The sequence below is a fragment of the Notolepis coatsorum genome (assembly GCF_963971535.1).
Source record: "Notolepis coatsorum genome assembly, chromosome: 4".
In the NCBI taxonomy this organism is placed as follows: domain Eukaryota; kingdom Metazoa; phylum Chordata; class Actinopteri; order Aulopiformes; family Paralepididae; genus Notolepis; species Notolepis coatsorum.
In genome coordinates, this window is record NC_140168.1 from 140,889,621 (window position 1) to 140,906,844 (window position 17,224).

Genomic DNA, 17,224 nt, shown 5'->3' on the forward strand with positions numbered 1-17,224 from the left:
GAGTTTCTCTTTGCACGGTCGGATCCGTCTCCCTCCCGTCCTCCAATAGGGAGGGTATCCTCCATTAGGGAGGGTCGGGGGGCTCAGTCCTCTCCGGTCTGATGGTTGTGGGGGGCCTCACCGGGGTACATTTGTCGAGCTTCTGGCTCCCGCTCAGCTCCTGTAGTGCAGATGACGCTGAGCGGAGCCAGTATGATATAGAACGTAAGGTTATGTATATAACCAAGTTCTATGAATATTGGTGACGCTCAGCGTCAGGACGCCACTGCGGCCCTTGACCTCGCCTTGTGGTGAAAGTTTGGGAAGGAGGCGAGTAGGTGACCACACACCTGCTTATGAAGGTAGCGGATAGGGGTGTGGCCAGACGGATGCTGGTATGTAAAGGTACATTGTGGATTTTTATTCAGTGCTGTGCACGAAGTGAGGTTAGTGCAGATGACGCTGAGCGTCACCAGTATTCATAGAACTTGGTTATATACATAACCTTACGTCATGCTGCTCTGATTAAAGATTATGTTAAAGTGGTATGTGGTCCAGTTATGCTGCTCTGATTAAAGGTTGTGTTAAAGTGGTATGTGGTCCAGTTCTGCTGCTCTGATTAAAGGTTATGTTAAAGTGGTGTGGTCCAGTTATGCTGCTCTGATTAAAGGTTATGTTAAAGTGTTATGTGGTCCAGTTCTACTGCTCTGATTAAAGGTTGTGTTAAAGTGGTATGTGGTCCAGTTCTGCTGCTCTGATTAAAGGTGATGTTAAAGTGGTATGTGGTCCAGTTCTGCTGCTCTGATTAAAGGTTATATTAAAGTGGTATGTGGTCATTATCCTGCTCTGATTAAAGGTTATGTTAAAGTGGTATGTGGTCCACAGTCTTTTTCGTCAAAGTAACTAGTAACTGATAGGTTCAGATAAATGTAGTGGAGTAAAAAGTAAAATATTTCCTTTAAAATGTAGTGGAGTAAAAGTATAAAGTTCCCTAAAACGATGGAGTAAAGTACAAATAGCTTGAAATTGTACTTAAGTACAGTACTGGAGTAAAAATACTTGACTTTCCACCACTGCATTTCATAGTATAAGAAATGTATCGCGTACACCAGGGTAAAGATGAAATGTATCGCGTACACCAGGGTAAAGATGAAATGTATCGCGTACACCAGGGTAAAGATGAAATGTATCGCGTACACCAGGGTAAAGATTAAATGTATCGCGTACACCAGGGTAAAGATGAAATGTATCGCGTACACCAGGGTAAAGATGAAATGTATCGCGTACACCAGGGTAAAGATGAAATGTATCGCATACACCAGGGTAAAGATGAGACTGAACTCTCTTGCCTGAAATAGAGCCAAGGATTTATTTTAAGTCACACAAATTGAACAGAAATAACTGCAGTCGCTACAAAACAGGCAAAATATAAAATCTTAACATTCAAGTGCAAATAGTTTGTGTATATTACAGTGTGATATTGTCATACAGTATATACTTGGAATGGAAATACCCAGAACGTTACAGAAATATCTAGTGAATTTAAAGGGGCACTAGCAAAAAAACAATGCTGATTGATTTTGCACATAATCTCACACACATGCAAAAACTGTAAAGAGTTTTGCACATTAATTTAGTTTGATAGTTATTGAGAGTAAATTAGTTTGAATATGGCCAATATGGTGATGTCATCGGGGACATTGATTCCTTGTGTCAATTACAGCTCAATGAAATGATGTAGATGTGAAAATAGCAATACCTTGTCTTATAGGAACTGGATCAATTCATTGAGGTGTAATTAACCGGCCGTATTCAAACTAATTTACTCTCAATAACTGTCAAACTAAATGAATGTGTGCAAACCTTTTCACAGTTTTTGGATGTGAGTGAGATTACGTGCTAAATCAATCACCATTGTTGGTCCCTTTAAGTTCTGAATAACAGAAAAGGCTAAAATTATGGCATTTACTGCCTCTGTTGTTTTCCACCACAGACTATTTATAGAACATATGAAACATTGAACAAGAAGCATCTTATAATTATTTGGTGGATAATTATGTGGGAATCAATTAGTTGCCGGTTTGAAACCCGTTTTGGGTAAAAAAGAAAAAGAACAAAATGCTACACTAGGAGGTGGGTAGTCTTCTAGGAGACGCTAGCCAGGCTCCTATGCGCTTTGGACCTGCGTGGTGATCACGGTTGCGCCGCCCTGGGTGCGATTTTTTATCTTCACCTCGCGGGACATCTGGCACCACGTGCAGGGATAGCAGAAGACCACCTTACAGCAGTCATCACAGCATGAGCCCTGAGAGAGAGAGAGAGAGAGAGAGAGAGAGAGAGAGAGAGATAGAGAGAGAGAGAGAGAGAGAGAGAGAGAGAGAGAGAGAGAGAGAGAGAGAGAGAGAGAGAGAGAGAGAGAGAGAGAGAGAGAGAGAGAGAGAGAGAGAGAGAGAGAGAGAGAGAGAAAGAGAGAGGAGATGGGGAGAGAAAGAGAGAGAGGGAGAGAAAGAGAGAGAAAGAGAGAGGGGGAGATAGAGAAAGAGAGGGAGGGAAGAAGAGGAGAGGGGGAGAAAAAGAGGGGGAGAAAGAAAGAGGGAGAGAGAAAGCGAGAGGGGGGAGAGAGAGGGAGAGAGATAGAGAAAGAGAGGGAGGGAAGAAGAGAGGAGAGGGGGAGAGAGAAAGAGGGAGGGAGGGAGAAAGAGAGAGAGAGAGGGAGAGAGGATTAGTCTGGGCTTTGTGGGGAAAGAAAAATTGTAATTCTGATCATCTTAACCCTTTCACTGCCGCACTACCAAAACGGTTAACCCTTTCACTGTGACAATACACAGAAGGTTAACAGCGACCGTCGGTTGTGTGATAGTAAAGGGTTATTAACCTTCTGTCGTGTGGCAGTCTGGAGCAGAAGTCCCCACGTCAACAAGATAGATACTGTCATCAAAAGCGCCCTCCGGACAGTAACTGGTTGCCTGAAACCCACCCGTGTCCTACCTGCCAGTCCTAGCTGGAATCGCCCCAGCCAGTCTCCGACGTGATGCGGCTACCCTCACCCTGGCAAGAAAAGCCCAGAAGTACGACTGGCACATCCTGCACAAAGCCACAACAACACCGGCACCACCAGGCAGGCTAAACTCTCGCCATCCCTACAACAAGGCAGCACAAGAAATGCTATAGTCTATTTCTGAGGACTTGTCCAGAGACGCCTGGCAGGGCTGTACGCTAAGCTTTTTCACTAGGGGCACACTTGCCCCTAAATGAGAAATTTAGGGGCAAAAAATATTTTTTAGGGGCAAATTTTTTAATAACAATTTTACCATTATTAAAAAAAATATGTTCCTCCTGCCTCATTACTGTGGTCCTTTTATTTAACATTTAAGTGCGTTTGTTTTCAGGTTTGTATCTTTTATAATGAACCAACTGAGAGTGTGTAAATCACTAATAGAACAAAAACAACAAACTGTGTGTGTGTGTGCGCGCGCTTGTGTAGTGCTCCTTGAATGAGATCATCACAACACACACACACCATTAATCAGGAGGAGAAGAAACTCTGCATACATTTGTTTCACAATGAAAAGTGCTTTAGAAATCAAATGAATTATTATTATTGTAAATAACCTCATGAAAGGTTTATTATTTGTATGGGTAATTACCTGCTTCATATTTGTGATGTTACTGGTTTCAGTGTATGCCTAAAGTGATCAATGTGTTGGGCCGTTTATAGAGATCTATGCCAATTAATGTTTATGTATATCCGGGACTTTTTTTTTTATAAGAATTGAGAGGTATTTGTATATATGACCTTTATTTTGAAAACTGTTGCAACGCAACCTTATTTACATTTGCGCTTTTGACAGTGAAATGTTCAGTCCAACTTAGCTCGAAGGAAAGACTAATAAAAAAGGTTTAATTGACCCGTATGAGGCTCTTACGGTAGGACTTTGATTGTTTATAGAAGTGGAATGTAATACTATGCAAAACGAGAAATAAACAGTGATTTTACCAGCAGTCATTTCATTTCATATACGGGGAACCGACAATTATTAGTATTATATTATTTGCATATCGTCTCATTATTAGATAGATAGGTTGATACTTTATTGATCCGCGGTGTCAATTTAAGTAGACAGTATTTCACGTCCTAATAGTGGGGTACTCACGTAATGCATGGCTGATCCTGAACGTTAGACGTTTCCGTGTCCCCGTCAATCAATCATCACATCATCACGTCAATCATCATCATCTTATCATCTCTCCACATCGGACGTGGTTGTCATAAAATTTACTGATATCCATTATCCACTCCGTTGTTCTTGCGGAGCAAGAGCCATATTATTATTTAAAGGAAGCGGCCATATTCAGTTTCGTTTCGCTAGGAATTATGGGATTTGGTGTTGGATGTATAGACTACGCAGATAGGGACCTGGTCTTTAATCGCACGATAGACTACAAGTTCCAAGTATATAGCGTGACCCAGATTCACTCCGCGCAAATCTTTTTTTTCACTCAGGCTATCGGTGATCGCAGTAAGTTCATTCATTGCCGACAGATTCTTGTGTCGCACTGACAGCTCGCGTGAGTGGCGTCATCACACGCATTGGATAATTTAGGAGTGAAATGCGAATGCAAGGCTTGAAAGCACTACTCGCAAGCCCGCCCCCAGATAATATTTACCAATCGCAACGGCCAATTAAAGGGGCAATTTGCGATCATATCATCGCAGCGTACAGGCCTGCCTGGCTGGCAGCATCCTGGAAACGATCATGGGAGTCGGCTGGGCCCTCCCGTATCCAGCGATACATCCAGGACCCAGGGCTGGGCGATATGGAAAAAAATCATATCGCGATAACGATATGATAATTTTATTTTATTTCTCGATATCGATAATTATCGAATTGTTATAAGTATAAAAAGAATTAAAAAATAAAATTATTTTTATTTATTTTTTTAACAACAGATGTATGTTTATTTTGCAGCAATTATTTGTCATTGCCGCCATCTTTAGTGTTACATCCCCTCACACTCCAGTTCTCAGGCTGCAGCTGGTTTAAAAGCTAAAGTAAACCGGCTTCTCTGCTGGCTGTGGCTCCAGAGGAGTTGAACAGTTCTGGCTCTGCTAGTTTATTTTCGATCTTTTGGCGCTTTTTTGGTGGAGAAACCACTGCACATGTGCACCGTGACTCGTGACTGGAGTCTAGTTCTGCTAGCACACATAGCCTACTGTGTACAGATGGTTTCAAACTGTATTTTAAATTAGAAAGCAAACAAAATAAATGGACAAGAGAAAAAGAAATCTGAATTTGGTCAGTATTGTCATTTGGACAAGCAAAGCCATTACTTTAAGTTCCAGGCAAGAAAGACAAGTCTGTCCACTGTCTCTGGTTTTAAAACTGCCCTGTTGCAGGTAAAAAAAAAAAAAAAAAAAAACGATTTTTCGATTTTTTTTTTAATTTCGATATTCGATATCGATTATTAAAATATATCGCGATATTTATTGTTATCGTTATATCGCCCAGCCCTACCAGGAGGTGGTGTAAAAGGAGACGATTTGCCACGCCATCTATGGACCTCGCTGAACCGTCTAGGCACTGGAGTTGGGCGCTTCAAGTCTTCCATGAAGAAGTGGGGCCTCACGGACAGTGCGGCATGCGAGTGTGGCGAGCCTGAACAGACTGCCGAGCATATAATCACCAGCTTCCCCGTCTACAGCCCGCCCTTAGAAGCTGGTATTTTCGACGTAGGACCATAGACGAGGGCGTGGCTGCAGGACATAGAGTTGGCCATCTGATGATACACGAAAGAAGAAGTGTGGCAGTGAAAGGGTTAAGGAACTTTTTTCCAGTGCCGTTTCCATAGAAACAGACCACGTCATCACCACCCACCACCACCGTCTTCCACTGCACCACACCCCCCGCTCAGTGACGGATCACAGAGCCTGTGAGAAGGAGAACCACAAACAACGCTTTACAATTTTCTGTTCCTCACATTCACCCATTCACTCACACAGCGACGGCAACCTGCTCATCAGGAGCAATTAGGGGTTAAGTGTCTTGCTCAAGGACACTTCGACACGCTGCCCGGGAGGAGCAGGAACCTTTCCGATTACCAGACGACCGCCCTACCTCCTGATCCACTGTCACGCCCACTAGATGTCGCACTAGAGCACCAGCTTGTCATTTATCCAATAATGTGCATTCCACGTGGGGGAATGGGAAGTATGGAGGGGATACATGCCTGTAACATGTAAACAACAACTTTCATTTTAGCTAACTAATTAGTCAGAAATGGACTATGAACAATGTCTGTCAAATGAGCCATACTATTGTCTCCATAGCTATAATACAGAGCAGACGATGGGTCTGCAAACATCGCTAAGATGGTCAATAACGCTGGTGTCAGGCGGTAGAGATGGGGTAAGTCGGTGGCAGTCAAAGAGTTAAAGAACACCTTAGAAAATGTCAAAAACTTCTGGAGATTTCGCCAAGAATTACGTTTTCTCACGATTGGATGGCAATCACTTCTGTTCTGAAAATGTCTCAGAAACACCCCTTTCTTTTCAATCTACCTAGACATGTCATATATCCTCTGAATGGAGGTTATGTCTCTAGTCTGTGCTTGTAAAGTTTCAGGAGGCTGTGATTATCCTAACGGTCACAATAGGTAATTTTATACAGTGAGGGTTCTTACCTGGATGCCGTAGCGCTCTCTCATGGAGGAGCGGAGGCAGCAGGACACCGCCATGCAGCTTACGCTGTCCAGCACCGGCATGCAGCAGCACCAGCCAAAGTCACCCGCCGTCTTGCACTGCATGCAGGGGAAACACCACCACGCACAGCAGCCTGGGAGGGACGCAAGGGAGGAGGGGGAGAGAGGTTATGGTACTCTGACACAGTGATACTGTGGAGAGAGAGGGGTTATGGTACTGTGACAGTAATACTGATACTGCAGAGAGAGGTTTCGGTACACTGACAGTAATACTGCTACAAATCTTTTGACGCAAGGCGGTGAGAGGTTGTGCTGTTGATGACGTTGACAATGACTATGTTTATAACCGTCCACCAGATTACTGTAGGTTTGAATTTGTATCTATCTATCTTATTACTATCTCAGAGACAAACATATTCACACACAGGTTTATTTTCTGCTATTTTATGAAGTATTTCAGTAGTCAAGCTGTGCGTATTTGTTTATTTGTTTATTAACTGTTTTGAAGCAGAAGCCCACACTACAGAACAGTAATCCAAGTGGCACAAAACCAAAGCACAAACAATCTGATTAAACAATGCAAATGGAAGGAATGGTGCACATTTCCTGGCAGTAGCAACAGCTCTACCCAGCGTATGAACACTGTTCTCATTCTGATCCTGGCGTCTCTTAAGTCAAATCTATACTCCAACGTGCCGTTGACGCTTCACCGACGGTGTTGTATTTGGCTGCGGTTGCAGCTGGTTGCCTCTGGGCTTACGGACCCACGATCCGGCATCCATAGATACAGTGCGTCAGGCACGTGCATACATAGGGGGGAAGGGGTGCCCGGGCACCTGCCTTTTTCATTTCTCATTAGAAAGTGCCCTTTTTATGCCACCCTCTTTTTTTTTTTTTTTACAGTTGCACATATATATATACTGCCCTGCCCTTCCAAATGAAAGATGTCACGATAGAATCTAAATATTAGGTAAAGAAAGAGAGAGAAATGCCACCCCTCTCGTAAATAATAGGTCCTTCCAGCCAACATGTAAACCGCGCAGGGCCAGCAGTGCACTGAACAGGAAATTGATATCCAGCTGTTGTTGAGCTCACAGTGCCCTCACACTCGAGTCGAGACCTCTTTTTTTACAGTTACTATTTCAACTAAAACAAAGCAAGAGTACACATCAGGTAAGGTATTTGCCCAACAAAATAAAATGTCGGGTTTGCAGTGCACTGTATATTTTCGTGAAACACGTCGCCAGCCCCTCCCTGTCTGCTGCTGCTGCTAGTGCAGGAAAATCACGCATCTCTCTCTCTCTCTCTCTCTCTCTCTCTCTCTCTCTCTCTCTCTCTCTCTCTCTCTCTCTCTCTCTCTCTCGCTCTCGCTCTCGCGCTCTCGCAGCTGTTGGTCTGGAGCGCATATTGTGTTATTAAAGGGACACTATGTAGTTTTGGTGACATCTATCGGTGAAACTGAATGTACCATGATATACTTGTATTAACCCCAAAAATCGGATTACATTTACTAATTAATGCCCATTTATGATTTCGGGCACCTGCCTTTCTAAAGTCTTGTGCACGTCCCTGCAGTGCGTTATATACAAAGTGTCGGGTGTAGATGCACATGGACCTGAGTGCATGTGAGGTGGCATGGTACGGAGTACGTGGTTAATGTTGTGTCATACCATACAAGACTATTGTGCAGTAATAGCATCAATGCTTTGTTGCTGCTTCCTTTTTGGACCACACGTGGTTAATCGCTAGTTCTCCATTAAGAACGCCTTCCCTTTCTGGGCCAACAGGCCTAATAGCCAAACAAAATAAACACACCACTTACTGTACTAGCCTCCCTCTGTCCTCTCGCTATGAGAGAATTACTAGAGTGAAGTGCTAACTATGCTACCCGCTCTACCTCGGAGGGCTTCTACGAGTATCGATTTCAATTAGCTCCCTCCATATTTTCAGAAGATTCGCCTAAAAGTACATACGCAAGTAAATGGAAGATTGCTCCACTTCTACAAGGACAATTTGCATGTTCTTGGTATCTAGGGACATCTATGAACCTCAGGGAATGTATTCCCAGTATCAGAAATATTGTGTCTGTTATGCTTGAGTAAACTGTAATGAACCAAAGGAGAATATAAATTATTATTCGTTTTTTTCCCATCTTTGATGGTGAATAACACCATGCTAACATTAAGAGAGAGGGACTGTAGATAAAGGACTTTACTTTACAATTCAGCTGATATCATGTATGTATTAGAATAACGGTAGGTCTGTATGGCAATCTATCAGTAGGACTAAATTCATTTAGATTTTCACTCTCAGTACTTTCACTCCAGTGGTACTACTAAAGAGAATACTTCAGACCAAGGACCATATAACTGCATTTTTTTGTTTTCAGATTAACACGTTTTCAAACCTATCTATCTGAAGATGGTGAGTTAGAGTGTTGTGTTCATTAACTTCATTCACAGCGTTTCACAGTGTGATGAATCACATTCAGTCTCCCAAGTGATTTGGATTGACTTTTACATCTGCAAAATACACAAGCTGTCCAAAAAGATTTCTAAAACAGACTTGTATGATTCATCGTCTGAAGGGATTCCCGTGCTGAATTCAAACTCCACAGGAAGAGGAGTGAGGGAGAGAGAGAGAGAGAGAGAGAGAGAGAGAGAGAGAGAGAGAGAGAGAGAGAGAGAGAGAGAGAGAGAGAGAGAGAGAGAGAGAGAGAGAGAGAGAGAGAGAGAGAGAGAGAGAGAGAGAGAGAGAGAGAGAGAGAGAGAGAGAGAGAGGAGAGAGAGAGAGAGAGAGAGAGAGAGAGAGAGAGAGAGAGAGAGAGAGAGAGAGCACCCGGGTTTGTGGATTTAGCATAACTTATCCTTACAGTATCAATGGTACCACCAGTGTCATTGTTCTCACTCTCACTCTCTTTCTCTCCCTCTCTCTCAATTCCAATAAGCCTTATTTCAGTATACAGTATTGCCAAAGCTTTGGTTAATCAATCAATAATTAATCAAATAAACAGTGTCAAATGAAGATGATCATAATAATCCATCATTCTAAAGAAAGTAATTATAAAAATAATTATAGTATCCATAATATCAACCAAACCGAGCCATTTCCTGTTCCTCCTCATCATAACACATGGCCTCCTGCTTGTTCCCGACTGAAATCCTCCCTCTTTTCAACAATTTCCAGGAAAACAGGCGTCCGGCAGCGCCGTCGGACCCTCCCTCATCCCCTGACTTCTCAGTTTCACAATCTCTCGCCAAGTTCCCAGAAAAACTCAACACTCGCATAAAACATTATTCCCCTAGAAATCCCGTGTTGTTGTTACGATGAAGGGGGGGGGGGATTCTACAGTACACACGGTACATACTTAATGTTATTCTTCCAGACAAGCAGATAAAGAGGAACATATTGTTTTGTCGTGTGAAGTTGCTATGTCTAGCCTGACGGAGGAAATGACAGAAGCTAAACGGCCAGGTCCTCGAGGATTTGCTGCTGCCACAATCCGTCGATCTGAAGTCCTGCAGGATGTTGTGAGGTCAACAACCTGACTCCGTCTTGTGGCAGCAACCTAAAGCCAGGATGCCTGGCTGTGTGATAGCCTCCCACCAATGGCCTACATATTCATTTAGCCAGTTAATGAGTGAGCAATTAAAGCAGAAGAACTTGGATTACTATGCCTATTACTATAGATATAACCCATATCCATATCACACTGTATGATAGCATGTAATGCAAAAATGTAATCTCAACATATCAATCTCTCTGGGATTGCATTTTGTTCGGACACACATACAAATGATTTGTGCAAAGTTTGGGAAAGATTTGTTGAGATTTAGAGTTAGCACACAGCATGTGAAATATATGAAAATGGGCCTTTTTGGGTGTTTTACTAGATAACATGACAAGGCAATAGGGCTGACCCCTATTAGTCGATTAGTCGACTAATCGGTCGAAAGGAGCCGTAGTCGACTAACCAACCTCTTAGTTGAATAGTAAAAAAATATATATATGTTATCATTCTTTCCAAAATAAAAGAGGCCTAGAAGCGTGGCTAACGCTAATGGCACGCATACCAGAGGCTAACTGCCTAAGAAAACAGGCACAGAGGCACTGAAAGAGGATTTCACCCATCTAATGAACACACTAGACTAGACAAATATCAAGATGTATCCATCAGTGGACCAATTGCATGCTTTTGCAGAGGACAAGAAGCCTTCAGTCGACTCCTTCAGACTAAAATTAAGCACCCCCCACAGCCCAAATGGAATTTAATTAAATTATATATATATATTATTTTTAGTCAACCAATAGTCGACTAACGGCAAATTTTGGCCAATCATAGTCGACCATCCAAATCCTTAGTCGGGTACAGCCCTACAAGGCAATTTCAAAAACGGCAAGAAATTGTTTTTGAGAACAACATTTATTAACCCTAACATTTAGCCGCATGGAACCGTGACAAGGCTCCGGTCAAACCTGGCCGCTTGGCATGCAGTTGCGTGTCACAGTTGTACATCATGCACCACAAGATCTGGCGACCAAGTGGCAGCTTGGCGCCAGTGATGATGGCATCTGCATCGGTTATGCTGGCGCCCAGACCTAAGACCAGGCTGTGGCTGCTCTGGCGGGAGCCTAAGGGCGGCGACGCCATCTTGTGATAACTGGGTAGCTGGAGATATAGTTGGAGAGATGGATCCTGTGGTGGGTGATGGTGGAGTTGGGGGAATTGAGTAAACTGTGATGCAGAGCCACACAGGCAAAGCTATTTATAGGCCCATCCCCCAAAAAGTTGCAGGTGCGAGAAAATGTTTTCAAAACAGGGTAACAGCAGGCCATGTTGGGGGAGGACAGCGTGAAGGGACACTTTGCCATAAAAACGGATCCACCTCTAAATCACCTCGTATTGCAGAAATATTTTGCATGTATTGTTTTTACATGGATGGTAACACTTTTAGCACCCAGACAAATCAATACGCTGGAAATGTGTATTTTGATGCACCCTACGTGCATGACCCTCAACGGCACCATGGTGCAAGTGCTAAAAAGACCAAATAATTAAAAGTTGTTAAGCAGCTGAATGCTGCGTTGGACAAAACACTTAATGCATCGTAATTCTAGTCCTGGGCATGCAGTACAGTACCTCCGCCCTGAGGGTAAGAGTGCATACTCAGACCATAGTGGGTGCAGTTGATCGGCTATGATCTTTTCTGACCATTTCCTGGTGTACTGGTCTGACATGTTTGTAATACTGCACATTGCTTCAACAGTTGCCTTACCTCTTAATTTGACCACTCTAATTTATTCTTATTCTGTACAATTAGTGCTGTATCACTGTACATTAATACTACAACTCTGTACATACATCTGATTAGTACTATTACTCAGTAGTACTCATTTATATATTTTATACCCAGTTGAATTACCTATACACTGTTGCACTTTACAGTTACCTTTGCACTCTGGCTGGATGCCAAACCTCTTTTTGCTGTACTGTACTTGTGATGCATAACGGCAATACATTTGAATGTAACATAATAGCAATGCAGTGACTCATAGAGACATGGAAGTCTTGGACTTTGACACCTAGGCTATTAATGGGTGGCGGGTACTGTAGGCATTATGCCATTGCATGGAGTTGTTTGACCAAAAGAAGAAAAAAATAAAAGGCGTGTAAACACCAAAGGAATTGTGTCGTTGGGTATCGTTTCATTATTAAAGTCTGACACGACGTGACTTACAGGTGCCAGCATCAGCACAACAGTCACAGAGTCCGGTGGTCCATGTTCCTGAGCCAGGCTGGGTCACGATGATCGTTTGAGCCATTTTCTGTCCCAGGGAAGAGGACAGGAGAGAGAGAGATGGAGGGGGGGGAGCCTGGGTGTTAAACAGAAAACTGCTGTGATACCTGATTGATTGATTGATTGACATTTTTATTAACAGATTGCAGAATGGGTACAATACAGTACGGCTCAATACACACAATATATAGGTATAGGTATAGTCAGGATTGTGAGGACTGTGACCAGGCAAAATGTTTAGCCTTTATTAACTATATCAAAGTCAAGTTACATATTGTCACCTCGTAAAATAATGTCCAAGTTGTTAGAAAACCTAATAAACAACAAAATTATAGAATATACGATATTTATTCTATCATTTCACAACTGGGTATAGCAGGCCTGTACGCTGCGACGAGATCGTCGCAAATTGCCACCTAATTTGGCCGGTGCGAATGAAAAATTATATCTACTCGCAAGCTTGCGAATAGTGATTTCACCCCTTCATTCGCATTTCACTACACTAACATTAGCCTACAACCAGGGCTGTACAGGCGACATAATGTTGCGGTTGTAATTTCATTAGACAGACCAGCGCGGACATTTAATAACATGCAATTTAATTGACACGAGCAATGGGCTAACGTTAGCTGGTGGTCCCGAGTGAAGCAGGGACGGTGGAAAAGTGAGGAAAGGGGGTGGGTTATATTGACAAGTGACAACGCTTGACAACAGAAGTTTAAACATAACTTCATATTTATTAGTTATTCGTTTCTGTATATCATCGACCACTGTGACTTTCCATCTCCGTGTTAGACTCTTCCTGTTTACATTCGAGTGTGACGTCATCACCTACGGCAGCTTAGACGATCAAAACGCGAACCTAGAACAAAACCCGGGGGGGGGGGGGGGCTGGCTCTCTTGTGCGTTCTCGCCCCCTCTCTCTCTCTCGCTCTCTCTCTACATTCAATGATTTAAAGTAGCCAAACGTTACAGACAGTATAAATACTAACTGGATAGTTGATGATAAACATTTAATTTCATTATCTGAAATATTCTAAAATCATTAAGTCTGCTATAAGCCATTATCCCTTTGTGTGTAATTATTATTTTCTCACAGTAGTATATATATATATATATATATATATATATATATATATATATGTGTGTGTGTGTTTGGCTAAAGTGGATAGAAAACACAGTACTGTGCAAAAAAGGGCACCCAAGAGTTTTTATATAAATAGTCTTAGATGTAAATAATTTTTTTTATTAGTGTGTCAGTAGACTACTCTTAGTACATTTTCATTAAATTATTTTTTAAAGCATCTTCATGGTTTAATAATGCAAACATATGTTGCAGGGACTTATTATAATCATCATATTGGCGTGACTGTATGCATCAAAGGGTTAAATCAAGCATTTTTAAGTGCTTTAGGAAATGTCAAAATATTGCGATATATATTGTGTATCGTGATATGGCCAAAAAATATCGCAATATCATTTAGAGGCCATATCGCCCAGCCCTACTATAATGGTAAAATAGTTATTTAAAAATGTGCCCCTAAAAAATATTATTTGCCCCTAAATTTCTCATTTAGGGGCAAGTGTGCCCCTAGTGAAAAAGCTTAGCGTACAGCCCTGTATAGGAACAGCATGATCTTTTCAATTAAGGATGTAGACCATTTTACCAGAGGTGGCCAGTGGCCACTCCAGCATCATGAAGAAATGACTTAAAGGCAAAAAAATTATTTGTATCATGTTTGTATTAATTGTGTTGTATTGTTGACGACAAACGACATATTTTCATTAAAGTGGACAAACTGGTTCAAAGTGGTGTCCTGGTTACAACTGGTGTGTTGTAACTGCCTCATAGTCTAATCGAGATCGAGTTATTAATATTAACTATTCAAACGGTGGATCTGACTAAAGCCAATACAATAGTCCCTGAAACCGTGGTGCATTTTCTCTTACCTTTTCTCTCGCACCCCTTTGCACTTAAGAACACGGTGCTTTATTCGAGAGAAACTGACCTCGACGAGTTGTAATAAATTATATGACTTCCGAAGTCCGATCAGAGTTTTGCTTCTGGACTTCTCGTCGTTTCGTGCGAAAAGAAACTTTCACTTTCCTCGCTGCGTCCGTTAGAAGGAGAGGTGATGATAAGTGATCCACTAGAAGTAATTCCTGTTCTGAACACTAGGTGGCGATGACACACAACATAAGAAGAGCCGACAGATGTGTCAATCACAGTGCAGTGACGTAGGTACCTGCCAATAGGGTCCAGCTGCAGCGCCGGACGCACGCTCACTTAAAACAGCGCACCTCCGAGCTGCTTCTTAGAAAGTAGGTTCGTGGCTGCCAAAGGCTTGTTGCCCAGTGAGAGGATTTTCCGGCGCTGCAGCTGGACCCTACTCTAGGTACCTGCTGCCATTATATGCCTGCTGCCGCCTAAAAAATGAACCCGCGAACACTGCAACACTTCCGGTATGAGCTCATGGGAGAGAGAGCGGGTGGAGGGGGGGGATAAAAAATCATTATTTATTATTATTATTATTATTTTATTTTATTAAAATGAATTAATTAACCACTTACGTTAAGGAAGTAATCAACATTCATCAACGCTCTCTGCCCCTCACGAGCTTTGATTGATTGATTGATTGATTGAAACTTTATTAACAGATTGCAGAATGGGTACAGTACAGTACAGCTCAATACATACAATTGTTAAGGGGATGCAGACCAGAGAAAGACTTTCGTCTTGTTTACATCAGGGTCCCCCATTTTCAATTCATCGTAACATATATGACATACATGACATACAGATAGACAGTACTGCTACATCTATATATTTATGACATACCATATTTGTAAATACAGTACTGTTTGTGATACAAAGAGAGCCCAGAAAAAAAAAGTATATACATTTGCTGTAGAAACTGTACATTGGATTGGGTAGGTGGGGGGGGGGGGGGGGGGACTGTACATTGGAGGTGGTTGGGTGGGTGGGGGGGGGGGGGGGTTGGGTAGGAGTGGGGGGGGGGTTGGGTAGGAGGGGTGGGTGGGGGACACTGTACACTGTACAACTGTACAAACAAAACTGTACATTGGAATATTGACAAGACCATACTTGGTAATTTACTGTACATTGGAGGGGGTTGTGTTAGGACATTTACAGGGGCCAGTTTCGAATTGCAGTCTCCCGTAGGTGTTTTTTGAGAGTGTTTTTGAAAGTGGGTAGTGATTCACATTCCTTTACAGCTTTGGGTAGGGCGTTCCACATTGATGTGGCATAATTGCGAAACGTGTTTAGTCCCTTGTTTGAGCCGAATCTGGGTTTAACATGATTTGTGGAGCTCCCTCTGGTGTTGTGATCGTGGTATTCACTGACCTTTGGGAAGTATTTTGACATGTACATGGGTACCTTGGTCGTGTAGTGTATCTTGTAGACCAGGCCCATTGCAAGTTGCTGTACTCTGTCGTCTACTCTAAGCCATCCTAAGTTGTCAAAGTGGGCAGGGGTGAGGTGGGTTCTAGGAGTAAGGTCAAGCAGTAGTCTGACCAGTTTGTTTTGAGATGTTTGTAATTTTGTTTTTAGCGCCTTTGAGGTGCTTTGGTACCATGAGGTGCAAGCATAGTCGTAGTACCGTTGAATGAGTGCTCCTGCCAGAGTCTTCAGGGTATTCTTGTTTACCAGTGAGGAGATCCGGTACAAGAATCGAGTTCGTTGGTTGACTTTTTTTATTACATTGGATGCCATTTTGTCACAGGAAAGATTTGCCTCTAGGATGGAACCCAGGAAGGTAATATCTTCTTTCCTCGTGACAATATTGTCACCCACTGTAACTGAGAAGCCGTCGGTCTTGCTGAGTTTTTTATTTGAACCGAAGAGAATGGACTCTGTTTTGCCCATGTGTAATGATAGTTTGTTATCAGTGAGCCATATGCAGATTTTGCCTAGTTCCGAGCTGAGGGTTTTTTCAACCTGCAACTTGTTCTTGTCAGAGACCAGCAGGGCTGAGTCGTCCGCAAACAGGAACAAGTTGCAGTCACAGGCTGACGACATGTCATTTGCATAAATTAGGATGAGTAGCGGTCCTAGTATGCTTCCTTGTGGAACACCACAGCTCACTGTGAGGGGGGGGGATAGAGTACCGTTTACCTCTACCATCTGTTCTCTCCCCTCCAGGTAGGATTGCATCCAGCTCACTGATAAGCTATCAAAACCAATTGCTTTTAGCTTGTCGATCAGAATGGAGTGATTGACAGTGCGTTTCAACCCTCACAATACTCAGACATTTTTATGATATGCCCAGATAATTATGGGCATATATTCAGAGAATAAACCATGAGATATGTCCACCCTGTCATGGACATAATGCATTACTGTTAAATATGTTTTCATTGCAATATTAAGATGAAAATTACTTTTTCTGAAAGGTATGATGTCCCTTTCCTGAACAGGGTTATTTGTTTGCTTTAACTATAAATAAATAAAAGATTTTATGTAAACCATCTGTTTTTAAAGGAACACAAACAATTCGCACATATATATTTTATAATTAGGAGAAAAGTGTGATATTTGGATGCAGTTTTTTATTTGCATATTATTGCCCCCCACTTAGCTATTGAACACACTAGATTATTTAAACAGATATCTCACAGTATGATTAAATTATTATTAAAAAATATCAAGATGACAGGGTGGACCAGTGCATGACAGGGTGGACCAGCACATGACGGGGTGGACACATAAAGCAGAACACACAAAG

At 42.3% G+C, this 17,224-nt stretch overlaps 1 protein-coding gene across 2 annotated transcripts; it reads right to left on the reverse strand.

Annotated features, from left to right (window-relative positions):
- Positions 1 to 1,324: 1,324 nt before the first annotated feature.
- On the reverse strand, positions 1,325 to 14,610 carry ponzr1 (plac8 onzin related protein 1). Of its 2 annotated transcripts, none has more exons than XM_084312382.1 (4): positions 14,427 to 14,610; positions 12,417 to 12,504; positions 6,661 to 6,812; positions 1,325 to 2,284 (listed from the first exon to the last, which is right to left on the reverse strand). In XM_084312382.1, the coding sequence occupies exons 2-4, from the start codon at positions 12,499 to 12,501 to the stop codon at positions 2,147 to 2,149; spliced, it is 375 nt and encodes a 124-aa protein (XP_084168508.1). In that variant the 5' UTR covers positions 12,502 to 12,504; positions 14,427 to 14,610; the 3' UTR covers positions 1,325 to 2,146. The 2 variants fall into 2 exon arrangements, with proteins under 2 accessions (XP_084168508.1, XP_084168509.1); XM_084312383.1 differs by having other exon boundaries at positions 12,417 to 12,552.
- Positions 14,611 to 17,224: the final 2,614 nt, after the last annotated feature.